This window comes from Mytilus californianus, unplaced genomic scaffold (genome assembly GCF_021869535.1).
Source record: "Mytilus californianus isolate M0D057914Y unplaced genomic scaffold, xbMytCali1.0.p SCAF_2, whole genome shotgun sequence".
Lineage (NCBI taxonomy): Eukaryota > Metazoa > Mollusca > Bivalvia > Mytilida > Mytilidae > Mytilus > Mytilus californianus.
This window is the reverse complement of record NW_026262668.1, coordinates 16,216,433-16,240,443: the sequence shown is the minus strand read 5'-3', so window position 1 is coordinate 16,240,443 and position 24,011 is coordinate 16,216,433. Positions and strand designations below refer to the sequence as shown.

General features: G+C 32.0%; 1 protein-coding gene across 2 annotated transcripts in view; it reads left to right on the top strand.

The window, feature by feature from the left end:
- Positions 1-2,971: 2,971 nt before the first annotated feature.
- LOC127729344 (C-type lectin domain family 17, member A-like) overlaps positions 2,972-24,011 on the top strand; it is a 45,613-nt gene continuing 24,573 nt past the window's right edge. For both annotated transcript variants that reach the window (XM_052237107.1, XM_052237108.1), the window contains exons 1-2: positions 2,972-3,444; positions 19,903-19,949. In XM_052237107.1, the coding sequence (XP_052093067.1) occupies positions 3,393-3,444; positions 19,903-19,949 (99 nt within the window). In that variant the 5' untranslated portion in view covers positions 2,972-3,392. The remainder of the gene's footprint in view (positions 3,445-19,902; positions 19,950-24,011) is intronic.

The following is a 24,011-nucleotide window of genomic DNA, read 5'->3' as shown; positions in this document are numbered from 1 at the left end:
ATATAATATAAGATATCTTATATATTATACAAGATATCTTATATATTATATATATATATATATATATAAGGTATATATAAGGTGCCATACCCTTTTCAGTAATTGTACTCACAGAAAATAAACTAATCAGACATCAAAGAATTGATTAAAGAAATTGCCAATAGTTTTTGTTATGTCAATTTGTATATTTATTTTATAAATATGTTCGTTTGGAGATGAAGTAAACCGTAGAATAGTTCTTTCCCTTGTAACAGACGGGTATCTTGTAGGCATCTCATTGTTTATCAGTTGGGGACTAGCTGTACCCCTCAAATATCAGATTTATTCCTGGACCCTTTTTTCCCCTTGTTTATGAATCATAGTTTATGGCTTAACTTCATAAATATCAAACAGAACGTCACTTAATATTTATTTCAATGCCTGTAGATATTGAGACGATATATTTTCTTAAATATTCAATTTTTTTTCAAAATATGTAAATGGAATTTATCAACATCCACTCACTCTTATAAATCCAACTTTAATGGTGATTAGAAATTGATGTAGAAATATCATTACATCTTCATACCAAACTTTATGACAAACGAGATTTCTTTTTTACTTCCGTATTGTCAATTTTGCTCTGCTTGATGTTGATGTTCTCTTTGTTCCTTCTCATACATGTACATTTCTCAGTTGGTTCCATACTTGCGTGCTAATTTTCAGTGAAAGTTATCTTTATATTACTAAAAACCTTTTACAACAGGAAAATACATATACAACTCGAAAAAAGTATCGCATCGACCAGATTTTTTCTCACAAACCAAAATATTATAACATATTATATTATTTATGCACCGAAAGTATATAAATGATGCCATTTTGTTATCGACATTTCCACAGGCATAAGTTATTTAAAAAGTTTGAAGAAAAATAACGAATCTAAGTATATTAAAAAACAAGAGGATGTCGTGGGTACTAAAAATGGACAATGCTTAACTTTGGATGCTAACAGAAAGAAAACTTCAAAAAAACAATTCTTTTTATTTGGAAAACTAAAACATGCGTCAATGGTTACAATAGACATTTCAATGCCCAATACCGAATGAAACAACCGTTCACACGAATCACAGGTGCTAATCGTCTTTTTATTCCATGGATCAAACGTTACCTTTGTGTTGTGGTAATCTTTGCCATTTCTGCTGCAAACCTTGAGCTTATTCTAAAATAGCAGCACTCTCTCATGTAGCACGACGATCAATTGTGTCCCAGATTTGCTCAATAAATGATTAATCTCAAGCTTTGCACCAGGAATGGCTTAGACTGCTACAACAACAAATTTAATTTCTGGACCATGATATGGGAAGACGGTGATTTGTGTGAACGTTGGATTAACTCGCTATTAAACATTAGTGTGTTTATTGTAACCACTGACATATATGCTCATTCCACAGAAAAGATAATTGCACTACTGAACTTTTCTATTTGTAAGGGCTTACAGATAAACATTAATAATATTCAAGTACCCAATGACTCCTCTTATTTGATAAAAAATGTACTTGATTATATTCGTTATTTTTCTTCAATCTTTTTATTTATGTATGGCTGTGGACTCTTTAATAACAGAATTGCATAATTTGTACACTTTTGGAGCCACAAATAATAGTGTATGTTATAATATTTTTGTTCGTGAGAAAAATCAGGGTGGTGCAATAGATTTTTCAGGTGTGAATGTTCAAAACGTTTACTAAATGATATCACAAATATGATTATTTATTGTAGCAGTATGATATTTTTTGCAGATCGGAATTGAAAAATATTTTGGACTTAAACAGATTTATAGATAAAGTTTATATTTATAGTTTGTTGTTAAAGAAAGACTGTATTTTTTTCGTGCACATCTATTCGCTAATTTATATTTTAAAACAGACTTACAGCGCATAGACTTGAAAGTGTAGGTAAAAGAAGATCTTTGGTTAGCTTGCTTGCTAGTTCAACCATGAAATCATTATTAACTTTCAAATGGGAGGAGCAAAGTGCCATCAACCATCTAATTTAAACATTCTTAGTAATGATCTGTTTAATATTTATACATGAATAAAATTGAAAATGGAAACGGGGAATGTGTCAAAGAGACAACAACCCGATCAAAGAGCAGAAAACAGCCCAAGGCTACCAATGGGTCTTCAACACAGCGAGAAAATCCCGCACCCGAAGGCGGGCTTCAGCTGGCCCTGAAACAAAAAGGTGTAATAGTTCAGCGAAAATGGACGTCATACTAAACTCCGAAACAAATAAATGAACCAAATTAAAAAAACATACAAGACTAACAAAGGCCAGAGGTTCCTGACTTGGGACAGGCGCAAAAATGCGGCAGGGTTAAACATGCTTTATGCAAAGCTTTATCTGACATTACTTCCAACTATTGAAATGGCCTTTTTTTCGAATAGAACTTCATCGTGAATGAAAATTCGTTTGATAATCTACATTAAAAAAAAGAGTTACAGGTCGTTTGAACATAGGTAGTTTTCATTCAACTGTCTTTTAATGCATTCCATGCATATATAAAAATGTTTTTTTCTGTCTATCCATCATTAATGTATATACATTTTTTTAAACAGAAATCTTTTACTTTCACATAGAAAAGAAGCAAAGCTAAAATGATTGATATCATAGTATATAGTATTGAATCTGTTATTTAGGTGAAAATAAAATAAAATAAAGAAAAATCTCCAACAACCGAAATTTGAAAAAATACTTCATTAAAAAAATACCAAATGCATTTATACCTAAATCTTTTATTTCATTTCGTCAACATTTTTTTTTCTTTTTTTAAAGGAGGAGGAGGAGGAAATGCTTTCAATTGAAAATATCGTCGAGTTTATATACATCTAGATATAATACAACTTATAAACTGACGACCATGCAATTGAATTCATATAGAATTGACCGTTGGTTTTCCTGTTTGAATGGTTTTACACTAGTCATTTTTTGGGGCCTTTTATAGCTTGCTGTTCGATGTGAGCCAAGGCTCCGTGTTGAAGGCCGTACTTTGACCTATAATGGTTTACTTTTACAAATTGTGACTTGGATGGAGAGTTGTCTCATTGGCACTCATACCACATCTTCTTATATCTATATAGAATATTTCCAGCAATTTTCAGTGCTTTTCTATTTATTCAGATTTAAAAGTTGACAATAACAGACTAGTGATACAGTAGATGAACTACTCAGATCACTTGGACTCCGAGGCCCCAAACTAAATACGTCGACGAGAGACAAAACCGTTACAGTCACTTGTAGCCAAATATTTGAGGAATGCATTGAAAGAACATTAGTGTATTGTTATAAAAAATTACCAAAAATAGCTTGGAATACGACATGTTGCGTATCACTATATACGCACTTAGTATATGTACAATCTATATGGAATCATGCCAATCATGAGATGCACATTGGAATATAGTAAGTTCCCTTTATTTTACACCCTTCATGTTTTATTGTTTCTTTTGTATCATTTTAGTTATTTCACCCCAAAAATAAGTAATTATTTGCTTTATATCTACTACTACTATGTAATGTTATTAACAAAGGACGAGAATTGATCTTTCTGATAAGACATATTTGAAAAAAATGTTTTATTTTTGTACCAAAATCTTTTATCTCTACAAGTTTGACAGTTATATATAGTGTACAGGTAACATTTCATGTACCCAGCATTAAAGGTCGATGATATAAATAATGGAAACAGTCGAGTAAGGCTACAGTCACAATCACTATTTACACACTGAAATGCGTGAACTGTTTCCTTCACTTAAAGCACTCTAACAAGTGTGGACTGTTTCCTGTAACAAGGATTTGTATAGTAACTATACAAATCCTTGCCTGTACTTACATCACCGACCTTTAATGCTTAAGATGTAATATTGGCAACTATTCTTTTGACTTCTGATTTTATTTATTTTTTCTGAACACGGATCCACCATCTATTATGCATTTTATTTTGTTTGTATTTTCTGTTTTCCTATTTGTATTAATAGTTTTTGAAATCCTCAGGGAAGATTAGCATGTCATTTTTAAATGAGTTACCTTCGTTAAATAAAGAATTTTATTATTTTTATTATCTTCAAAACCCTCATCATAATTTAGTTTTAAGAAACAAAAATCAAATATGCTAAACAGATTTCTGCAAAGCACAATATTATATAAATTGTAAGAAGCCGATTTAAAATTGATACATTATATCCGTATTTCCATTGAGTGATTCTGGAAAACAAATAATGGAAATCCGAAAGTATTCAGTTTGGTAAACGGATAAACACTTAACTCCGAAACAGTGCCGAAGTTCCTTTGCTAATATTATAGGACAAATGAGCAAAGCATAGCGGAGACGACGTTACCACTGTTTCGGAGTTGGGAAATGCACAAGCACAAGCCATTCGTTTGATGTGTTTGAGCTTTTGAATTTGCCAATTGTTAAGGGACTTTCCGTTTTGAATTTTCCTTGGAGTTCGGTATTTTTGTTGTTTTACCTTTAGAAACATTCGGAAAATGAATCTTATTATTTTAACAAATTTATACCTATTTGCATACGGAATTGTTTTTCCTCAATTATAAATATCATATCAAAGTATGTCATGTCAGTAAAGAAGCTATGATGAAACATTTATCGTATCTGCATAATTCGAAAAGAACTACCTGATACTGTCAAACTCATCCAAAATCATCTGTATCATCTAATTGCATTGCAATCTTTTTTGATCGAACAGACTTTACATTTTGTGCACGATAGTAACTGGTCCAGGATTGTAATTGACATCTGAGCTCAACAAAATTGTTAAAATCAGTCTTGACTGGCTTAATTTTTCTGTATGATAATTTTGTTTTGTCTTGGTAGGCCATTGTGAGTAGTAATATTTCGATTGCGAAGTCATATTTAGATTCTCTGGATAACATTGAACATTATAGTAACCTAGATTTTCTGATTGACAAAAAATTATCCAGTTGCTTAATGATTTGAATAGTAGATATATTACTATCAATAACAGATGTGAAGTCCAACTTTGTAGTCCGCAAAAAGTCAGATAAATGGCGGTGATCATTGATTTAGTAAACATTTTCACAAAAAATTGAGTCACTTGCGATTGTAGAAATTGTAAAGTGACAATGTCAGTGGTTCTTCTTCATGGCTTTGATCAATGAAGGCCAGCTATGGTTATACGTTTTGAACGATATCGCATCACGCCTAATTTGCATATATTTAAAATGTAAGAAGACCGTGCAAGACCCTCATGGGTAGTCAAGGTCGTTAAAAAAAAACCCTCGTCGTAAGAAGAAAACAAGGGAGAAATTAAACATCATGCGTACACGGAGAGTCAACACCATGGCCATTTGGTTTCAGGTGGACAATTATCTTATTTGCAATCATACCACATCACCTTATCATGTATGATTGACAAATAATCATTACTTTTATCACGCAAGCTAAAAAGGGAAATAAGGTAAAAGTATTTAAAGATTTTCCACTATTTCATTTTTTATGAATGGAGAAGTTTGATATCAACATATCTTTAAAACCTGCTATGGGAATTCAATAAAATTTGGAAGGGTAATTAGGTACAATTTGCAGAAGCAAAAGTTGATTTTAGGGGTTTCCCATGGTAAAACACAGACTTAGCCATTACTCCATTTGAAATGTCATCAACATGTCGCTTGCAATTTCCATTAGAATTAATTAAAACTTTAAAGGATTATTTTAAGTATCATTTGTAGATATGCAAATAGCCAAAGAATTTATTTTATTTATTTACAAAACTGACTTTGTGGTCTTTCATGATAAAACAAGGACTTAGCTATTTATGTGTACTCTATATATATCTTATCACTAGCCAGTCAACACTGAGGTTGTGAGTTCGAATCCCGCACAGGTTATGTGCAATCGACTCCAATCTTAATTGACTAGGATTGTCAGTTTTCCTACCGAAGGTTGGTGGTTCTCTCCGGGTACTCCGGCTTCCTCCACCAATAAAAACTGACCGCCACGAAATAGCACAATAGTGTTGAAAGTGGCGTTAAACACCAATCAATCTATCAATCTATATATATCTCCTTTCTGAGGAGTACCACTATGAGTTTTGGTGTAATTAAGACATTTAGTACATGGATCAGGCATATATTAATGTTGGCATTAGCTTATACAGTTCGCAGTAAGGCTGTGATGAGCTTACTAACACAATGTTAACTACCTTCCAATTCTGTTTGTATGGGGGACGGGCACTTTAATCCTTTTTGGTAGGGATAAGCAGCCTTGAAATCCAGTTCCCTACCCTTTTCATATATTTTGAATATTTAAAAAAACATACCCTATCATATTTTTTTGCCTAAAAATTTAACTATCATGAATATGTTATTTCCTAGAGAGATAAATATATTTGACATACATGTATATCTGATCATGATGCTTTCACACAGTCGTTTTAATATCATCTTTGAAAAGTACGAAATGTGATTGTTTTAGATACTTACGACATATGACAACGTAATCAAATATTTCCTCTAAATTTTTTGCCAAGTCCCATATATGCGACTGCCATACAAGTGAGAGGTTTAGCTAGCTTTAAAACCAGGTTTAATCCACCATTTTCTACATAAGGAAATGCCTGTACCAAGTCAGGAATATGACAGTTGTTTTTCATTCGTTTGATGTGTTTGAGCTTTTGATTTTGCAAATTGTTAAGGGACTTTTCGTTTTGAATTTTCCTTGGAGATCGGTATTTTTGTTGTTTTACTTTTCATATATTATCAAACTTGAAATCTTTACAAATTCCACAGACTTCTCATTACAATTCATTACAAATTAGACACCTCCCCTCCCCAACCTCATGGAGCCTTCCACAAAACATATATTATAAAGTTTTCATAGTTTGCATGGTAAAGTATGGACAAAACCATTTCTACAATTGTAATTTGTCATTATTAACATATCTTCTATATGCAGCTTCCATAGGACTTCACTTATTTTTTTTATTATTAATTTTAGTGATTCCACCATTGATTACCATAATCTGTGGAGGCGGTCTCCATACATTTCGATTCTCTTAAACAACTTTTGTGCACATTAACAAACATAGCTTTGTCTTGCATGGATAGATGGTTGCATCTGGGTTAAAAACTAAAAAGAATGAAAAATAGTTATCATACCTCCAAAATGGTATAGGGGTGTAAACATGGTAAATAAAAATGATAGATTTTTCTTAAACTTTGCACAGTTGATCCCAACAATACGTTCATTGGAAATATATAGAAAAAAGTTGGGGGTTACCTGTTACCGTCCATTTCAAAAAATTATGAGCTCCAGAAAACTCCAGAAAAGTTTTGTAACGATATATAGGAACAATTACTCCTTTTTCTCTACCAGTCATATTTTAGGAATAAATGAATGTAAACATTTCTCATTTAAAGACATGAAGTTCCACAATTTTAAGGCTTAAAAACTGTTGCCATAAAAACATGTGCATCAGTTATATCTCAGATGTTAAATTCTCCAAAAGAGTATACTTGTATAATGTGAATTTTTGTTTCACTAGTAAATATTTGCTGCCAAAATTGATTTAAAGAAATGTACTTATATATAATATATATATTCATACGTCTGCTTAACGGTGGTAACTGTTTTAGCATAGCCTGATTTGAATTAATCTTCATTGTAGACTTTTTAATTCTGTCCATGAAAAGTGTAATGTGCTAGTAAAACAGATAATGGTACATGTATAACTTTATTAATCATAATTGATTCTGTAAAGTGAATACCATTCAATCAAATAGTAAATTGTTTAAAATCTATTGTTTAATGTGAAACTTCAACCTACATTATAATATTCTACACCGCTTGATATATGTCTAGTTTTAAACAACTAATTATAATTAACAATTTATACTTGTTTCCCTTTATTATAACCAAATGCTGACCAGTCAACAGTAATATCATGAAAAGAGGCCTAATAAGCAATACAAATTTAAAGACATTTTATGACAAGTTATGAAGACAGGACTTCCTGCTTGCAAGTAAACCAGTTTTGTTTTTCCCTCATGAAGATTCTGCAGGATCAAAAAGGTGGGTCTAGATGAGATTTAAAGAATAGAGAATAATCCAGATAATGTGCACAATAAATAAAGAAAATAGACAAATAGACAAAATAATAAAGAATTAATGGGGTGTTAAATTATAAGAAATACAGAAAAATGGCCGTACAGTGACCTATAGTTGTTAATTTCTGTGTCATTTGGTCTCTTGTGGAGAGTTATCTCATTAGCAATTATACCACTTGTCTTTTTACATATAAAAAAATGTAAAGAAAGAAACGAAGGACCCTCCATCCAGACCCTGAGATAGGAAAGGTAGTTTTGTGAAATGATTCATTTTTAAAAATAGTTTATACAGCCTATATAGGGAAATGTTCTTTACTATAACAGTGTGCATGCCTAACCAAAATGGCTGGACTAAATGGTGCTTCCATAAAATGTATTTGAACAAGTTCATGTTCTGGGCCAAACAACATACATTTTTAATTTCATTATATAAAATCTCTGTGAAATGACATAGTAAACAGGAATTGATGCACAAAAAACCCAACATTGTTTGCGAAACAAATCCAAATGTGACGACTAGAATCGGGGCGAAATCACTGTTTTGTTGTTCACGGATTTGCTGTCAAATCATTTCCGCTAATTTTACGCTTGCAAATGATTTTTTCGGGGTCATGAATCGCTCTTTTGAGCACTAATATTTAATTCATTAGCAGACGATTTAAAAATATTTACTTTACAGTATTTCTTCTTTTGTTTACATCCATCTTTCGCATATTTACAGGACCTTTTCTAGTGTAAGACAAGGGTAAAACTGCTTCATACGCTACCAAAATGAAGATCGTTATCCATAATTTTCGATCTGCATTACAGTATTCACGAAAAGCAGTTCACGTGTTCGATTATTATGAATTATCTTGTTTCTCCCTCTTCTTCCAACGTCAAGAACATGCTCCGTTTTCAAAACGGAAGTGCATTTGCAACAATGAAAATTGCAACAAGGTTATGAAATTGCAGTTTTCAATTGTTCAACTCCTCCTTAATGTATTTAGATAAAATAGATTATTTTAATAATTAAATTTCATTGTAATGGCAAATTACGACAAGAAGCATGACTAAATATATCTTTGCGCAACCACCTGCGCAGACGGCGAGAAAATTTAAACCCTCCGAACTACCTTAATATCATCAATTATATCGTTATATGAAAATATTCCTATGACTTATCGTGCTTTTACTGTCAATCAGTATTGATTTAATAGTTTAAAGCAACACAACGGACGTCACTAGTGGAGTGTTTGTTTTTGCAATGACTTTGTATAAGTTTATCCAAAGAATTGCATATTTAAAAGGAATGGAAACGCGGCTCGAGATCAATCGGGACTCCCGCAAAGCGATAATTTATGTCTGTTTCGGTCGGAAGTATGATAAATAATATAAAGAATCACAACGAACGTCTATTTCCTGTTAAACTTATCGGTCATCTAAATTCACAGGGTCATCTTCCTTGAGAAGATGTAAAGGAGGATAGATAAAAACCAAGACAAGTAGAAACTACTCTTCCGTGTAAAGGGGAATCCCTTATGTATTATTTTAATGCCCGTTTGACATATGTTTGCAAAACACTTTTAATAAAAATTCATATTAAAATAGACATCGTTCGCCAAATTTGTGAGAGTTTCATCCGGATTTCAAAACAAAAAATACAGTGTTTTAATTTTTTTTTCTAAAAGCTCGACAACCATGAAAGATAAAAAAAAAATTGTCGATATCATTATGAAGCTGAAACCTTATTCTGGAACTTGGGCTCTTTTTTTTATGTTTTTGGTATAATTTCTGAATTTTCTGCGATTTTCCAAAATTTCAGTTTGGCATTGCATTATTTTGTCAAAACGTGTCTTTCAATCTGGCAGTGTAGGAACAAAGTGTCAAAATGAGATATCATTTAAAAGAAGGAATATTTTGCTACAATTTGGTATAAATTACGAATGTTAAATGTTATTGATATATTGTAAATGATTTTCTTTCGAAACATGCTGAAAAACGTAGTGCGTAAAAAAATACACCCACACTCCATATTCCGGTAAAGGTTAAATAACTACTTAAACTAGACACGTGAATGAAGTACAATTCTAAAGCTTAACCTTTGTTCTACAACATCGTGTTGGTTTTATGAAAATGGTAATAAAAATGAATGTTCTATGATTTAAAAAAAAACATGTTTATAGTTTACATTGACGCCATTTTGTTCAGTCAAGTTCCATACAGACGAAGTCTGAGAGTACAGACACAATATATAAATATAATAGATTTTCCCTTTGGAATTTATGGTTTTATTTTATACACGATTTAATTTAATTTTACTTAAATACTTTTTTTAGAACTAAATCGTTATTTGATATTGGTTTATGTCACAGTTAAGCGTTGCTGTAAAATTACCACTAGACAGCATAGTCTAGAGGTCCGCAAATTAAATAAGTGTTAAAAATATGTCAAATGTGTGAATGTGTGATATTTTACTGTTTCTGATGAAAACGTGTATTGCACCAAGACATAAATTAACAGGTGTGCTCGTCGCTGTTCGTTTTTCAAATTTTAAATATACGACACGAATTAGCATATCAATGATACCTTTGTCCCCTTAAGTTTTTCGTATAAATGTTAGATTAAACTTGCAAATTGGAATAACCCATATCGGTGTTTTCGATCTTCTTCCAACTACTGTTTTTTTTAACCATATGCCAAAATAAACCAAATTTTGAAAGAGTGAATTTTTTTCACTTTTTGCATTACCTTTGTTTCGGATGAAACTCGTATGCCTGATTTCATCCCATCATATTTGATACCTCCATGAAATATCAAGATGAAAACAAAGATAAAAGCGTTTGTCATATTAAGTGACTTTGCATGTGGTTGCATTGTTTATTTATTTTTTTTTAAATACAAATGTATTTCATTTATTTTTGTATTCATTCATGATTAATATATCACCCAATATACTCCTTTCGGACTGGGACTATTATACTAACGTTAGTATAATAGTCCCAGTTTCGGAATGCATAGTTTAAGTACCAATAATTTACAATAAAGTCCGACAACTGCTGTCAGATTGAATGAACATGTTCGATAACTGATGCAAGACAAGTAATTAGCCAGTTAAGAGCTACGGGATGTAATTAACGCATCGCCCGAATCAGAGATGCATAATATAATTTTCTTTGAAGTCGGCCGCGTTTCCATTCCTTTTAAATATACAATTCCTTGGTTTATCACGACTTATGAGGTTTGCATTCCCCCGTCTCTTTTTTACAAGTGATTTACGTACAAATGGTAGTTTTCTCACATGGTCAGTGCTTCAAATTTGTTATTATCAATACAGTCTTTCTTTTCCAATACTGAAAAACAAGGGTACAATAATTAGTGTCTTAAATGTAGCTTCGAAACAGGTTAACTGTAAACCCTCCCAAAGAAGTGATAGTCTCACATTAAAGATGGATGAATTTCTCCCACAATTTTGTTTAAATCTTACGCTCTCTCATATACCATACTTGACTGTGTATATTTACATCTTACACGACAAGTAGTCAATATAACCTTGTCTCATTATTTAGACTACCCCGGTGCTCTTGTAGTCGAGAAGAAACTACGTCACATTTTCTGTACCGGATACTTCATGAACTGGCAAACATCAAACATCATACACTTTGATGATAATGACATTCAGAGCTTCACATTAATATCAATACAAAATTAAAATCGGATTTGTAGAGGATTTTGAATAAATTAATCGACGTTTTGTTTGTTGAGGTTTAAGATTTAACATTTATCTTAATCTGCGGAAATGAATTTAAATCCTTTTGTGGTCGAAGCTGTTTTGTCGACAAATATTCAATGGGGACGGCGATAGCTGAAAATGTGAACGCCAATTGACTACTAGTAAAAGAATGGAAATACATTACAAACAACGAACCAAAAGAATAGATAAACCCGGCTTAAATTATTTAAGATAACTTTAAATTGTACAAAACCAAAGTTCAACCTAATATTAAAATGTATCTTTATAAATGTGTGTGAAATTCATATCAATTAATCTGTACAGATTGAAATATAGACCTATAATTGATATCTATTAAAGTAAATCTTGAACAATGTAACACTAATGCCGCTAGTGGAGAGTGATATGCGTACCCTTCCCGACCATCTAGAATTACCACCAGTTTTTGATAGGGTTCGTGTTGTTCAGTCTTAAGTTTTAAATATAGTACTTTGTGACCTTGTTTATCTTTTCGTCGACTTTCGTTTTGTGGCAGGGCGTTATCATTTTTATCTCGACTCATGAGTTTTGTATGTCCCCTTGGTATCCTCAGCCAATTTTTTGTAAGCTGAGAGGTTTATTAACAATTTTGGATATAAAATGCATACCCTTTTTGGTTAATTTTTAAACTATGGAAAGTCCCCAAAAAATATTAATGAATCTTAAAAAACTTCTCAAAGTCAGTCTTGGCTTTTGCTCGAAATGTGAGATTGATTTACTTACTGAGCTATTAAGACAACTCACATCGGATGATCCGCTGTACACAAGTCAGCTTCATATCGATCGATATATACTATTGGGGTACCGAGAGTAGAGAACGTATTTCGCTCCAGAGTTTATCGTAAGTATCAGTTAGCGAACATATGAGAAAGACCAAGCTGAATCTTTACAATACAGTCTAACTAGGGAAACAACATCTATGATATGTCAAATACCTTGATATATAACTTCTATTACTACTGCATACGAAAGATGTACATCAACAACGACAAACTCTTAATTACGTACAACGATTGTTTGGCCTGATAGATTCAGAAAGGACGTCTGCATGGACATTGTCAACTAGTACAGGAATATTTCGAGAATGAAAACTATTCGAACAAGTATCTATCGGGGATATTGACTTTAGCGAAAATGAAACTCATAGGAATATTCAAGAATGAATGTGAGACAAAAGTACTACTAGGTTTGTAGTATTTTTGGCAAAGTTGTACTCCGAAAATTAGATGAATAAAGATGGAGTATATATGTAAGACTCTGAAGTGCGATGGTACTCTAAAGTGTGATGGTCACGCTAAAGTGCGATGGTCTACGCTAAAGTGCGATGGTTTCATATGCTAAAGTGCAATGGTTGTTTGTTTTTTTTTTTAAGTGCGATCAGATGACACGCTAAAGTGCGTTGGTTCAACACGCTTTTAAAAGTGCGATGGTGTAACGAGAATGGGGTTCAGGAAAGGTTTTTTTTTACTGTGTTCATATTAGTTTTTCGTTTATTGTATTGTTTATAAATCATGCTGTTGTCTTTCTCTTTTGCATTGTTTTACATTAGTCATTTTGTGGTCCTATATAGCTATTATGCGACGTAAGCTCAGGCCCCACGTTGAAGTTCATAATGTTGCAAAGTGCATATGGTCTTTGGTAGATAGTTGTTTCGTTGACAATTACACCACATCTTCTTATTTGTTTTTTTTTATTGTTTTCCATCTCTTTCACAGACATGACGAACCATATTGTAAAAAAATGTTTTATAAAATAATTCAATTAGAAAGTTAAAAAGAAGCTTTTATTTCACGCAAGTTGATGACATGGGATTAAAAACATAGAAGGAGTTTCTGAATTAAATTTGGACGAATTAAATACTTTGACCATTGGTGTATTTTGTTGTTTTCGCTCTCTTTTACGGCATACACCTTCATCTTACTATCGTCAGTTTCTAAGTTTATGAGAAGTATTCTTTTCCAGTATCCTGTCACAAACACGTTTGTCCCCGCCGACACAGCGGGATCAAAGGTTTGCATTTCTGTTACTGTCGATGATATTTTGGGAAATAATTCCTCCGCGTACAAACTCTTCTAGCACCGACCAAAATTGGAATCATTTGTTTCTCTTTTGTGTCTAGTAAAAAACCTTCATCTGCAAAAACATTCTCGTTTACCGGCATGTCCATTTTTGTTTGTACAAACGGCGTGTAGCGTCATAATGCTATTTATGGTTGCAAACGTCCATTCTTTCGCGAACAAACGCATTTTCGCGGAAAAACGCACTTTAGCGTATCGCAGCATCGGACTTTAACGTGTTCCATTAAATATCAAATACCATCGCACTTTAGCGTATCAAACCATCGCACTTTAGCGTAGGCCATCGCACTTTAGCGTGACCGTCGCGTTTTAGCGTCCCTATCGCACTTTAGAGTCCTACATATATCTTCAAGTTGATACAATATTCAAAAGCTTGCATTTCCCATAATGATTACCTTGATAGAAGGTTTATGCTTACAAGAAAGCGTTTAAACCACGAGTTCCAAACCTGTCCTCTTTTCCTACTATATGACATACCGAATACGATTAATCCTCGGTTATGTATTTACATGAGCAACACGATTGGTGGCACAGGTGGAGCAGGGTCTGATTACCCATCCGGAGCACATGATAGCATTCAAGGGTTCATGCTTTACAGTCTTCATTTTCTATGTTATGTTTTGTATACCTTTGTTTGTCTTTTGGTCGTTTTAGTGTTTTGCCATCCCATTGTCAGTTCGATTTCGACTTACAAGTTTGATTATCCCTGTAGTATCTTTTTCCTCTCTTTTAGAACAAAGACAAATAAGGGAGTAACAAAAGTGTGACCAACCCAGTAACCTTTGATGAAAACAAAAGATGCAGCAGTAGTGTAACATATAACATGCCTACTAACGTCATCTGAAGTCATTTGCATAGCACCCCTCTAAAGATATTAACAAGATTGCCCCTCAGCCATATGACAAAAGAAATAATGTTCGAAACAATAGTCAGTACAATACCTCAAATATGCATGCTTATAAAAATAATGTTTGAAACGATTTTTGGTACATGACCTCAAATATGTTTGCTTATGAAAATAATGTTTGAAATAATTGACATTACAAGACCTAAAAATAGTAAAGTCATCATATATACCAGGATTAAAGTTTTATATAGCCAGACGCTTCTTTCATCTACAAAAACTCACCAGTACGCTCGAATCAAAAATTTTTAAGACGTGGAAGTTAGCAACTACAGGTAACCGTACGGCTTCCAACAATAAGGAACACCCATTCCACACAGCAAGCTATAAAAATCCCGCCATGACAAATGTAATACATTTCAAAAGAGAAAAAATAACCGGCCTGATGGAGTTACATAACAATAAACGAAACACAAATATGATATACAACAACAAACCCACGGAATTACAGTCTTCTGACTTTGGACATACGCATACACAATGAGACAGAGTTAAACAGGTTTGAAGGCCCCACCCTCCCCTTACCTGGAATAGTGGTGTAACAGCAAAATATAAAAACAAACAATATAATTCAGTTAAAAAGGGGTTAACTCATCAGATCGATACAAAGCACAAACCCAACTTACAAAAAACACTAAAGACACAAGATACAAATCTGAGAGATCGGTAATCCAGGGCAGTAACCACTAATATTAAATCATGTTTTTAATAATAAAATATCATTTAGTACACATATAATGGATTTAATACGTCATTACCAATCAGGGAAAAGCATGATCTCATACAATGCGCCAAAGTATAGGTATCGACAGAACGTAGGATCGTAATTGTTCTTAACTGTATTTCAATTATATTTAGTTATGTTTTTATTTATTGATAAACAAAATCCATATTTGTAATCTGGATTCTATAATTAATATTATCGTAAAAATTAGGTTTTGATATACAGTTATGATAAGTTCACTACAGTCAACCTTCCAAATCAAATCTTTGTATCTATGAAAGAATTTAGTAAAGGTTTAAAGTAATTTGTGGTAATGAAATCTTTGACTTAATGATTTACCACTAATACATAGATTACGTTCATCGAAATATAAAACATCACTACAGACACGGCATAGCGAACGAGTTGGGATATATAAACACCTTAGAATGGGGTCAAAGGGACATCATCGTCCCACAAAATAACAATAGGGATCGAATACGTCGTAAAAGTTTAACAAAAATGTTTGTGTACAGTTTCCCGTGTTTAAATAAAATATTTGAATCTAGAAAAGGACTGTTATTGCTGTTTATATAAGATTTGTTTAGATAGGTTCCTTTTGGTAAGTTTCGGCTGTATATTAAGAAAATTCTTGACTATTAAACGATAAAAATATCACCAAGATAAGTGTGAGTGATGTAGAATTTAACAATTAAATGAAATTTAGACTGGTGTTTACTGAGTTTGGCCATAAACTGAAATTCACAACAATACATTAAAAAGTCTGCTATCAAAGTGGTTCCCATAGGACAATTAAAATAACGCAAAACTACATCGAGTATATTTTTTTTACGCCTGACGTGCGTTTTGTCTACATAAGACTCATCAAGCCGCTCGAATCAAAACAAATAGAAGTTCAAATCTATCTAAAACATTCAAAGACACTCCAAAAATAGTACGGTTATTGTATTCCGGTTTCCAGTGACATGGACTGCATTTTATTCTTTTGATATAAAGCAATCTATGTTTACACCTGAATGACCTTCAAAAGCATTAAGCATGAAGAAACCCCTGAATACTTTTAAAACAGAATATGTGCAATGGTGTGCAATACTTTAAAGCATTCATGAATGCGAAATCCATAATACATTTTAAAATTTGTCATAAATACAATATCAGTTTTATCTCTGCATCTTTTTTAGTTTTTTTCGTTGTCAACAACAACTTGTCAACGTTATTAAAAATTAATCGTTAATTATTATTTTGTTATACTTAACTGTATATGAAAATCAAGGCTGATATGCATAAAATTCTTAAGTTAAGATTTGTTCCGAACGGATGGATTTTTCAACATGTCCAACGATAAATTAGTACTACGATTGGATATCTTAATTTAAGTGGTTTTATGGATATCAGCCCCGATGACTATCATCGTAGATTGCAGAATATCAATACTTCCCCCTGTTTTGCACGATAATATTTAGGTTTTACAAATCGTTTCGTTGCAGTTAAGTTTATTGTAATAGGTTGATTGTATTGAAAATAACAAATTAAACAAATATATGCTAAGGCATTGAAAGATGGACAAGAGGACTGTAGTTTGTGTAATATATATAATCTTTAAAACAAGTATTATTTTAAATTCATTTGAATTGAGGCAACAAAATTACGAGATAGAGATAAATACCAAATTTGTATCTTTACCTACGTCTAAGATCGTGGTAAACAGCTTCATCGCTTGTGCAATAAGTTGCCTCTCAAATGGAATCTGCTGTGCAGCTAGTTATCACAAATTTTCAAAAGAATGCTATCTTGTTGACATAGAGTATTGTTATAATGAGACGGAAATAGAAAGTGACTGGAAAATTCTTCGTATAAAACTGTGTAAGTAATTTTTTTGCTTTCTTATTTCTTCTTTAATCGATCAAATATGTATTTCTCAACCTGTTTATTAAAGTCGTTCCACGACCCAATGAAGTGATATTATATTGCCTAAAATTAATATGCTCTAACCATGTTTGTCTCTTATCAGTCGTTTCATATTTTTCTTTTGGGTACATAAAAGAGTCTTTCGAAGATGGTATTTGCTAATTGCATACTCAACTTGTAAAGTATTTATTTATTCTAAATATTATTATAGTTACCAGCTTTAATGTTATAACAAGGAAACATATTAATCAACAAATCTTTAGGCTCTGTGGTGGTCGTTATTTTTAAATTAAGTAGCACGTCGAATTAAAGTTTAATGGTCCTTCCGTACGATATGCTGCTTTCAAATTTTGTTCCACCTTAAAAGTAGATATGGTGGGGTGGGGGAATTAGGGGGGGGGGGGGGGGGGGGAGGGGATTCTAACTTACTACCAACATAATTATTTAATAATACAGAAAAATAGTTTATATCATCATTCCCTTATATGACCAAGTTGAAAACAGTTGAATCTACCATAAAATATTTAGTATTTGTAAAAACAGTTGTACAAATAAGATAAAATACATAATTTTCTTCATTTAGATGAATGGTCTTTTAACTGAACTACATTCTTCTGTCATAATTTGCATATTTCATTAAAGATTTAGACCGATTGTTTCCTGCTATACTACAATGCAAGCATTGAAACATATTTGCAAAGGGAAACAATTGTTGGATATTATATTGCTACACAATTTTGTCAATATAACAAACAATAAAAAACTGTCATACAAGTTGGGGAATTAGCTGACTATAAAACCAGATTTAACCCAGCATGTCTTCGGAAAATGTCTGTACCAAGACAGGAACATGACAGCTGTTTTCCAGTCGTTTCGTTGGTTGATATAGACAACCGTTTGGTTTTGTCAGTTTTATGGACTTCCCCCTTTTTGGATTTACCTTCGAGTCGGTATTTTTGTTAATACATTTTTCTATATATTTGAGAGTTTTGAACAACCTGAACAACCTTGAATTCCTATACAAGGGTCGCAAGCTCTCAATTAATTTTTTTAAATGACTCCAAATTTTATTAATGAGCAATGCTGTTTGAGAAAAGACCAGTTATGTTATCATCATAGTTTTGGGATGAAATATAACATGGTAACTAAACAATTTGTCAATGTGTTTGGTTTTCCGTCTAGTCATATAAGATATATATTATATAGGATGCATTCAAATGGAAGAAAATTGGTAAAACTACAATTATAAACTCGCTAGAGACATGTTTCCGTGGTCTAAGTATCTTTACAAATATAATAGTTTGATGTGTAGATTTACTGATTATGTCATATTCCCGATTTGATTGTGACATAATGATAGAGAGTAGATTCGCATGGTGTGTAATACATTTATAGTACAGGACGCTTACCATGTCGACGGACTAGGTGTTGCTCCTTTAGAGTTTTATGCGATTACTTTTGTTTTTGTTTTGTACCTTGATTTGTATCTCCTTAATGAATTTAATCTTGAAAGATTTCAAAATCGTTAAAGTACTGTTACCCTTTATTATTTAGACATGTTTTACCAACATTGCACTGTAACTCAAAGTTAACGGAATTTTGATAAACAAGCAAATGTTTAATATGTATTCACGTCTAAAGATTTGTGTAACGATACTGATTAAAGTTATTATACGAATGAGATGAAATCATATTGTGAGATATGCAAATTTCGGCACAACAAATGACCTTTAACACTGTCAATCTGTTTTTTTTTCTAATATGATAATGTTGTTAATTCAGTCTTATTTATCGATAGCAAACTTTTGTCTTTCCCTCATCGAGATTAGAAACCCATGACTTTGTGACATATAATTGCAATTCCGTGAATGTTGTGTACAGCGCCCAGACCACTCGACCACCTAGGGCATATGAAAGTTTTGTTTGTAGTCAAATGAAACCATTCCTCCGTGGCTTTATCTAGGACTGTAACATAGTACATGATTATATTTTTGTTCGAATGGAAAACCTTGCAGGATTTTTGTCAGTCGTAAAGAATGAGAATGGCTATTATTTTTGTTTATTTTTTACGTCAATAGATATGAGACAACTATACAACACACATTTTTTTTCATAGATGAACAGAAACATTAAACACTTGTCTGAAATTTACCCAACAATGTTGGATCGGAAAATTTTCGGTTGCAATTTTTATCTGTCCATCAGTGGGGATTCAACCTCTATAAATCTCACATTTCGTTGTAAAGTTAATATGAATAATTTATAATAACAAATAATATTACAACAACAAAAAGGTACATTTTGATACGTATCTCAAATATATTTTAAATCATTTCAGGTTTTCAGGTTTCTGTTCCATTTTCAAACAATTGACAGAAAATGTTAACGTTTATAATAATGTTTATTTCAGTACAGAAAGAATACTTTGAACTGGATAAAACATGGGATGAATCTAAGGTAAATTAACTTTTTTTTAAATAGCATATTAACAAATAATATCAATTAATCTTTCTGTATTAAACCTTCAAGTTTGATGAAATATATTTCCATTATTACCTTCTTGCTGGTGGACTTGTCCTCGTTACATGAGTTATCTTTCAGTGTACTCTAGAAATTGAAGAGGGCCAGGTACAAATAACGCACGAAAGTATTTGTTTGATTGGCACTTTTCTATCAAATTTACCTCTGTGGATTATTTGGGTACAAGACTACTTCTTTAATGCATCCTTTGTTTGACAGAGTGTTTTTAAATATAGCATTATTGTATTGTATTGTATTGTTTTGTATTGTATTGTATTGTTTTGTATTGTATTGTATTGTTTTGTATTGTATTGTATTGTTTGGTTTTTAACTGTTTTGATTCGAGCGTCACTGATGAGACCTTTGTAGACGAAACTTGCGTCTAGAGAACATAATTATTAGCTTGGTATCTTTGAGGAGTTATTTTTTGTTAGTCCACAAGTCGAGATTAAAAAGGGAAGTCAGGATACACAAGCTGTATTGAAACATGTACATATTGGAATTAAAGGGAAGTCTGTATACTCAAGCTGTATTGAAACATGTACATATTGGAAACAAATGTTACTTCATCTCATTTAGGTGCAATGGGATATTTGTTTGTTTAGAATTGTCAAGTTTTCAGTTCAGATAAGAAAATTGTCGTCGATTGTGTATAATAAGAAGCAGGAAGAACTTGTGATTTTCGGTACCTCTTCTTCATTTTATTATAATTCTATTTGATAAATTCTAAATATAACTTTAATTTAATATTTCCGAAAAAAGCGGGTCCATTATTATCAACAAATCTTTAAACGGGGGTTGGTTGGTCATTGAAATATTTACATTTAATTCTGTGGAGTGTCACTCAAATGTCTTTATGGAACTGAGAAGATTATTTTCAAAAATAGATTTGACGCGATTAATACCGTGAAAGAACAGCCCTGCTCTGTTTCTCAAATAGAATGTTATTTTTTGTATTGCATTCTTGTAGAAACTACCTGACAGGCTTGTCACCTTAGTCACTTTAAATTTGCTAATATCAACATGCTCTCTTCATCAGAGCAATAATGAAAAAAAAACATTGGACATTACAAAAGACCACACCAACCAAAAACTAAATTCACATCAAAAGCATAATGCCCGCTGGTATTATTTCCGTTAAATGTTTTAACATTTTTTAAGAATTGTTCCATCAGTCTTATATTGACAACATACAATGTTTTAACGTACGATAGCTAAATAACTGTGTTTTCGCAGATGGCAGTATTTTGTGGATCTGTATGAGTTGTTATGATTGGCTGTCTTATTTGCATTAAACATGGTTATTTCAAAAATGTCTTTAGCAATAAAGAAAGGATCTTATTTGGTTTTATGTGATTAATAGTTAAATTACATATAAATATTTTGGTTTTCACTCAGTTTCATTGTTTTACTGGAATTTCTGGAAAAAAGGTGTTGTCTATTGTAATCACATTTTAAAAATTTCAAAGTGGGCTTGATAAGTGACTATAAATCTCTCTTCTAAAAGTTTTCCTGATATGCATACATTATTTCACTAGAGAAAAGACGGAATCTACAATATGGCTGACATCTTGAATAAAATGAAAGTGTCGGTTCTTGACCCTTGATCTTGATTTCACCGAAATTGCAACATGCGATTTTTTACGACCAAAAAACAGATAGAACAGATGATCAGCTTTCGGATGCTATATAATATAGCCATGTGTTAGGTAGATGCATTCATCACAAAAAGCCATTCTTGATAATTTAACAGAGACAAATACATGTAATGCAAACAACTTTTACTGAAAAAGATGCAAAACTTTGGCTCCAAAAACTGGAAACAAATCTTGTAGCTGCTGTTACAGAAACACATAAGCTTTGTCTTGAAAAAGATATTGACAACCTAAAGACAGAATTGAACAATGAAAGACAAAAGCATAGTTAACTTTATGATAAGGTAACTTAGCTTAGTGCAGAAAAATCTGAGCTTTTAGAAAGATGTAAAAATGATACAGAATTAATACCTCTTCGAAAACAATGAGATGATCTCAAGATAACAAACACATCAATTCAAGGTGTAATACATACATTAAATCAACAAAATAGCAAGATGATTACTGCAATGAGTGATTTAGACCAATCAGTTTTAGTTCTAAATGAATCCTTGAAAATTCGGAGGCAACTTTCACAAGACATACAAAGTCAAACGATTGATATACTAGACACCACAAAACCAAACGATACACAAGCTCCTAATTTTACTTATCACGCAGTCTCAACATCAAATAAATTCACACCATTTAACACTCTTGAAGAGGAATCATTTGAATCAAATGAAAATATGCAACATAGTTTTTACCATGGTAATGCACGAAAAGGTAAATTAGCGTTAATAGGAAATTCACACTTCAAGCCGATAAGAGAAAAAGACTTTATTTATGACTATGACACAGAAAAGTACATAGTGTTCTCATTTCAAGAGGCAACACATATTTCATAGGATATACAAGGCCCTGTTTACTGTCTGGTTGTACATCTTTTCACTAATGATATCAGGGAACACTCATCAACAAAGTGTATAGATATTGTAGAAAAATTCATCATATTTGTTCATGATAACTGGCATGAAATTCTCATCATCATCTCAGATGCGATATCTCGAGGTGACTACATTTTGATGAACAGAGATATCCTCTGACAATGTTCACCTTTCGACACAAGGTACAAAAGTGCTTTTTGCAAACATCAAATCATCAGTGCGTGAAGCTTTGTGCATTCCAAATCCTTTCAAAAAGAAATATGAAAGTCATATAAAGGGATAGAACTCGTCAGCACAATACAATGTACTCAGATTGAATCAGAGAGTACTCAGATCCAACTAGATAGTACTCAGAGTCAAACAGAGAGTACTCAGAGTCAAACAGAGAGTACCCATATCCAAACAGAGAGTACTCAGATTCAAACAGACAGTATTCTCGAGATATAATTCACAAAATAATAATGAGAACGAGTTTTACGGTAGAAATGGTGGTTACAGAAATCAGTATAATAATTATTGTTCAACTCGCCAATTTAACCTAAAAGGAAGACGTGGCTGAGGATATAAAGAAAATACATGAAGGCGGTGAAGCGAATAAAGTGTAATAGGACTTCATATTTTTTGTGCATTTATAAAGAATTTCATTTAGTTAATGTTCAAAATTTGTTTTTATTATGTATAGGCTAGTGACCTTATCTTTTTATTTTTATTTTTGTCAAGCAACATGCTTTAAATTTAATGACATATATATATATTGACCAATGTAGTGGCATTTCAACAAATCAGAACATTATCATTTTAGTCAAGACTTTGTGCTTGCAAAGAAAAAAAGAAAAAGAAAGAAAAATAATCACTAAATTTATTCAATATGATGAACATCAATCAATTAGATTAAAAAGAAAGGAAAACAAACGAGGAGGAAAGCTTAAAGTAAATGTTTCATTGTTAACTTGTACTCTATTTGTAATTTCACCAATTTCATAAGTACTTTAATAAGTACATTTTATCATTACTTCCTTTACACGTATATGTTCAAAGTGACATATTTTTCAGGTATGCAATGGTTCATGTATAAGTACATTTATCATGTATATGTGATAAATTCATTGCTACATTTTGTAGTTTAATCTATTCATTACATTTTTACTGTTTATTAAATACCTCTCAACTAAATGTAAACACATATATGATTTCTATTATAAATAGTTGCAAAATGAAAACAAACAAGAAACAAAAACAAAAAAATTAATCTTTATTTTATATACATGTACATGCTCATCACTGATATATTCAGATAAAATACTTATGTAGAAATAAGAATACTTATACATGTACACATTATGAGATTGCTTCACTTTATGTACATTTGTACATGAGGTACAGCTAGAGTCTTTACTGATGGTTATTATTGAGGTTAAAGAAAAGTTTGTGTTGTTAACATTATTTTATTTTATTTTAATTACATGTTCATATTGAAC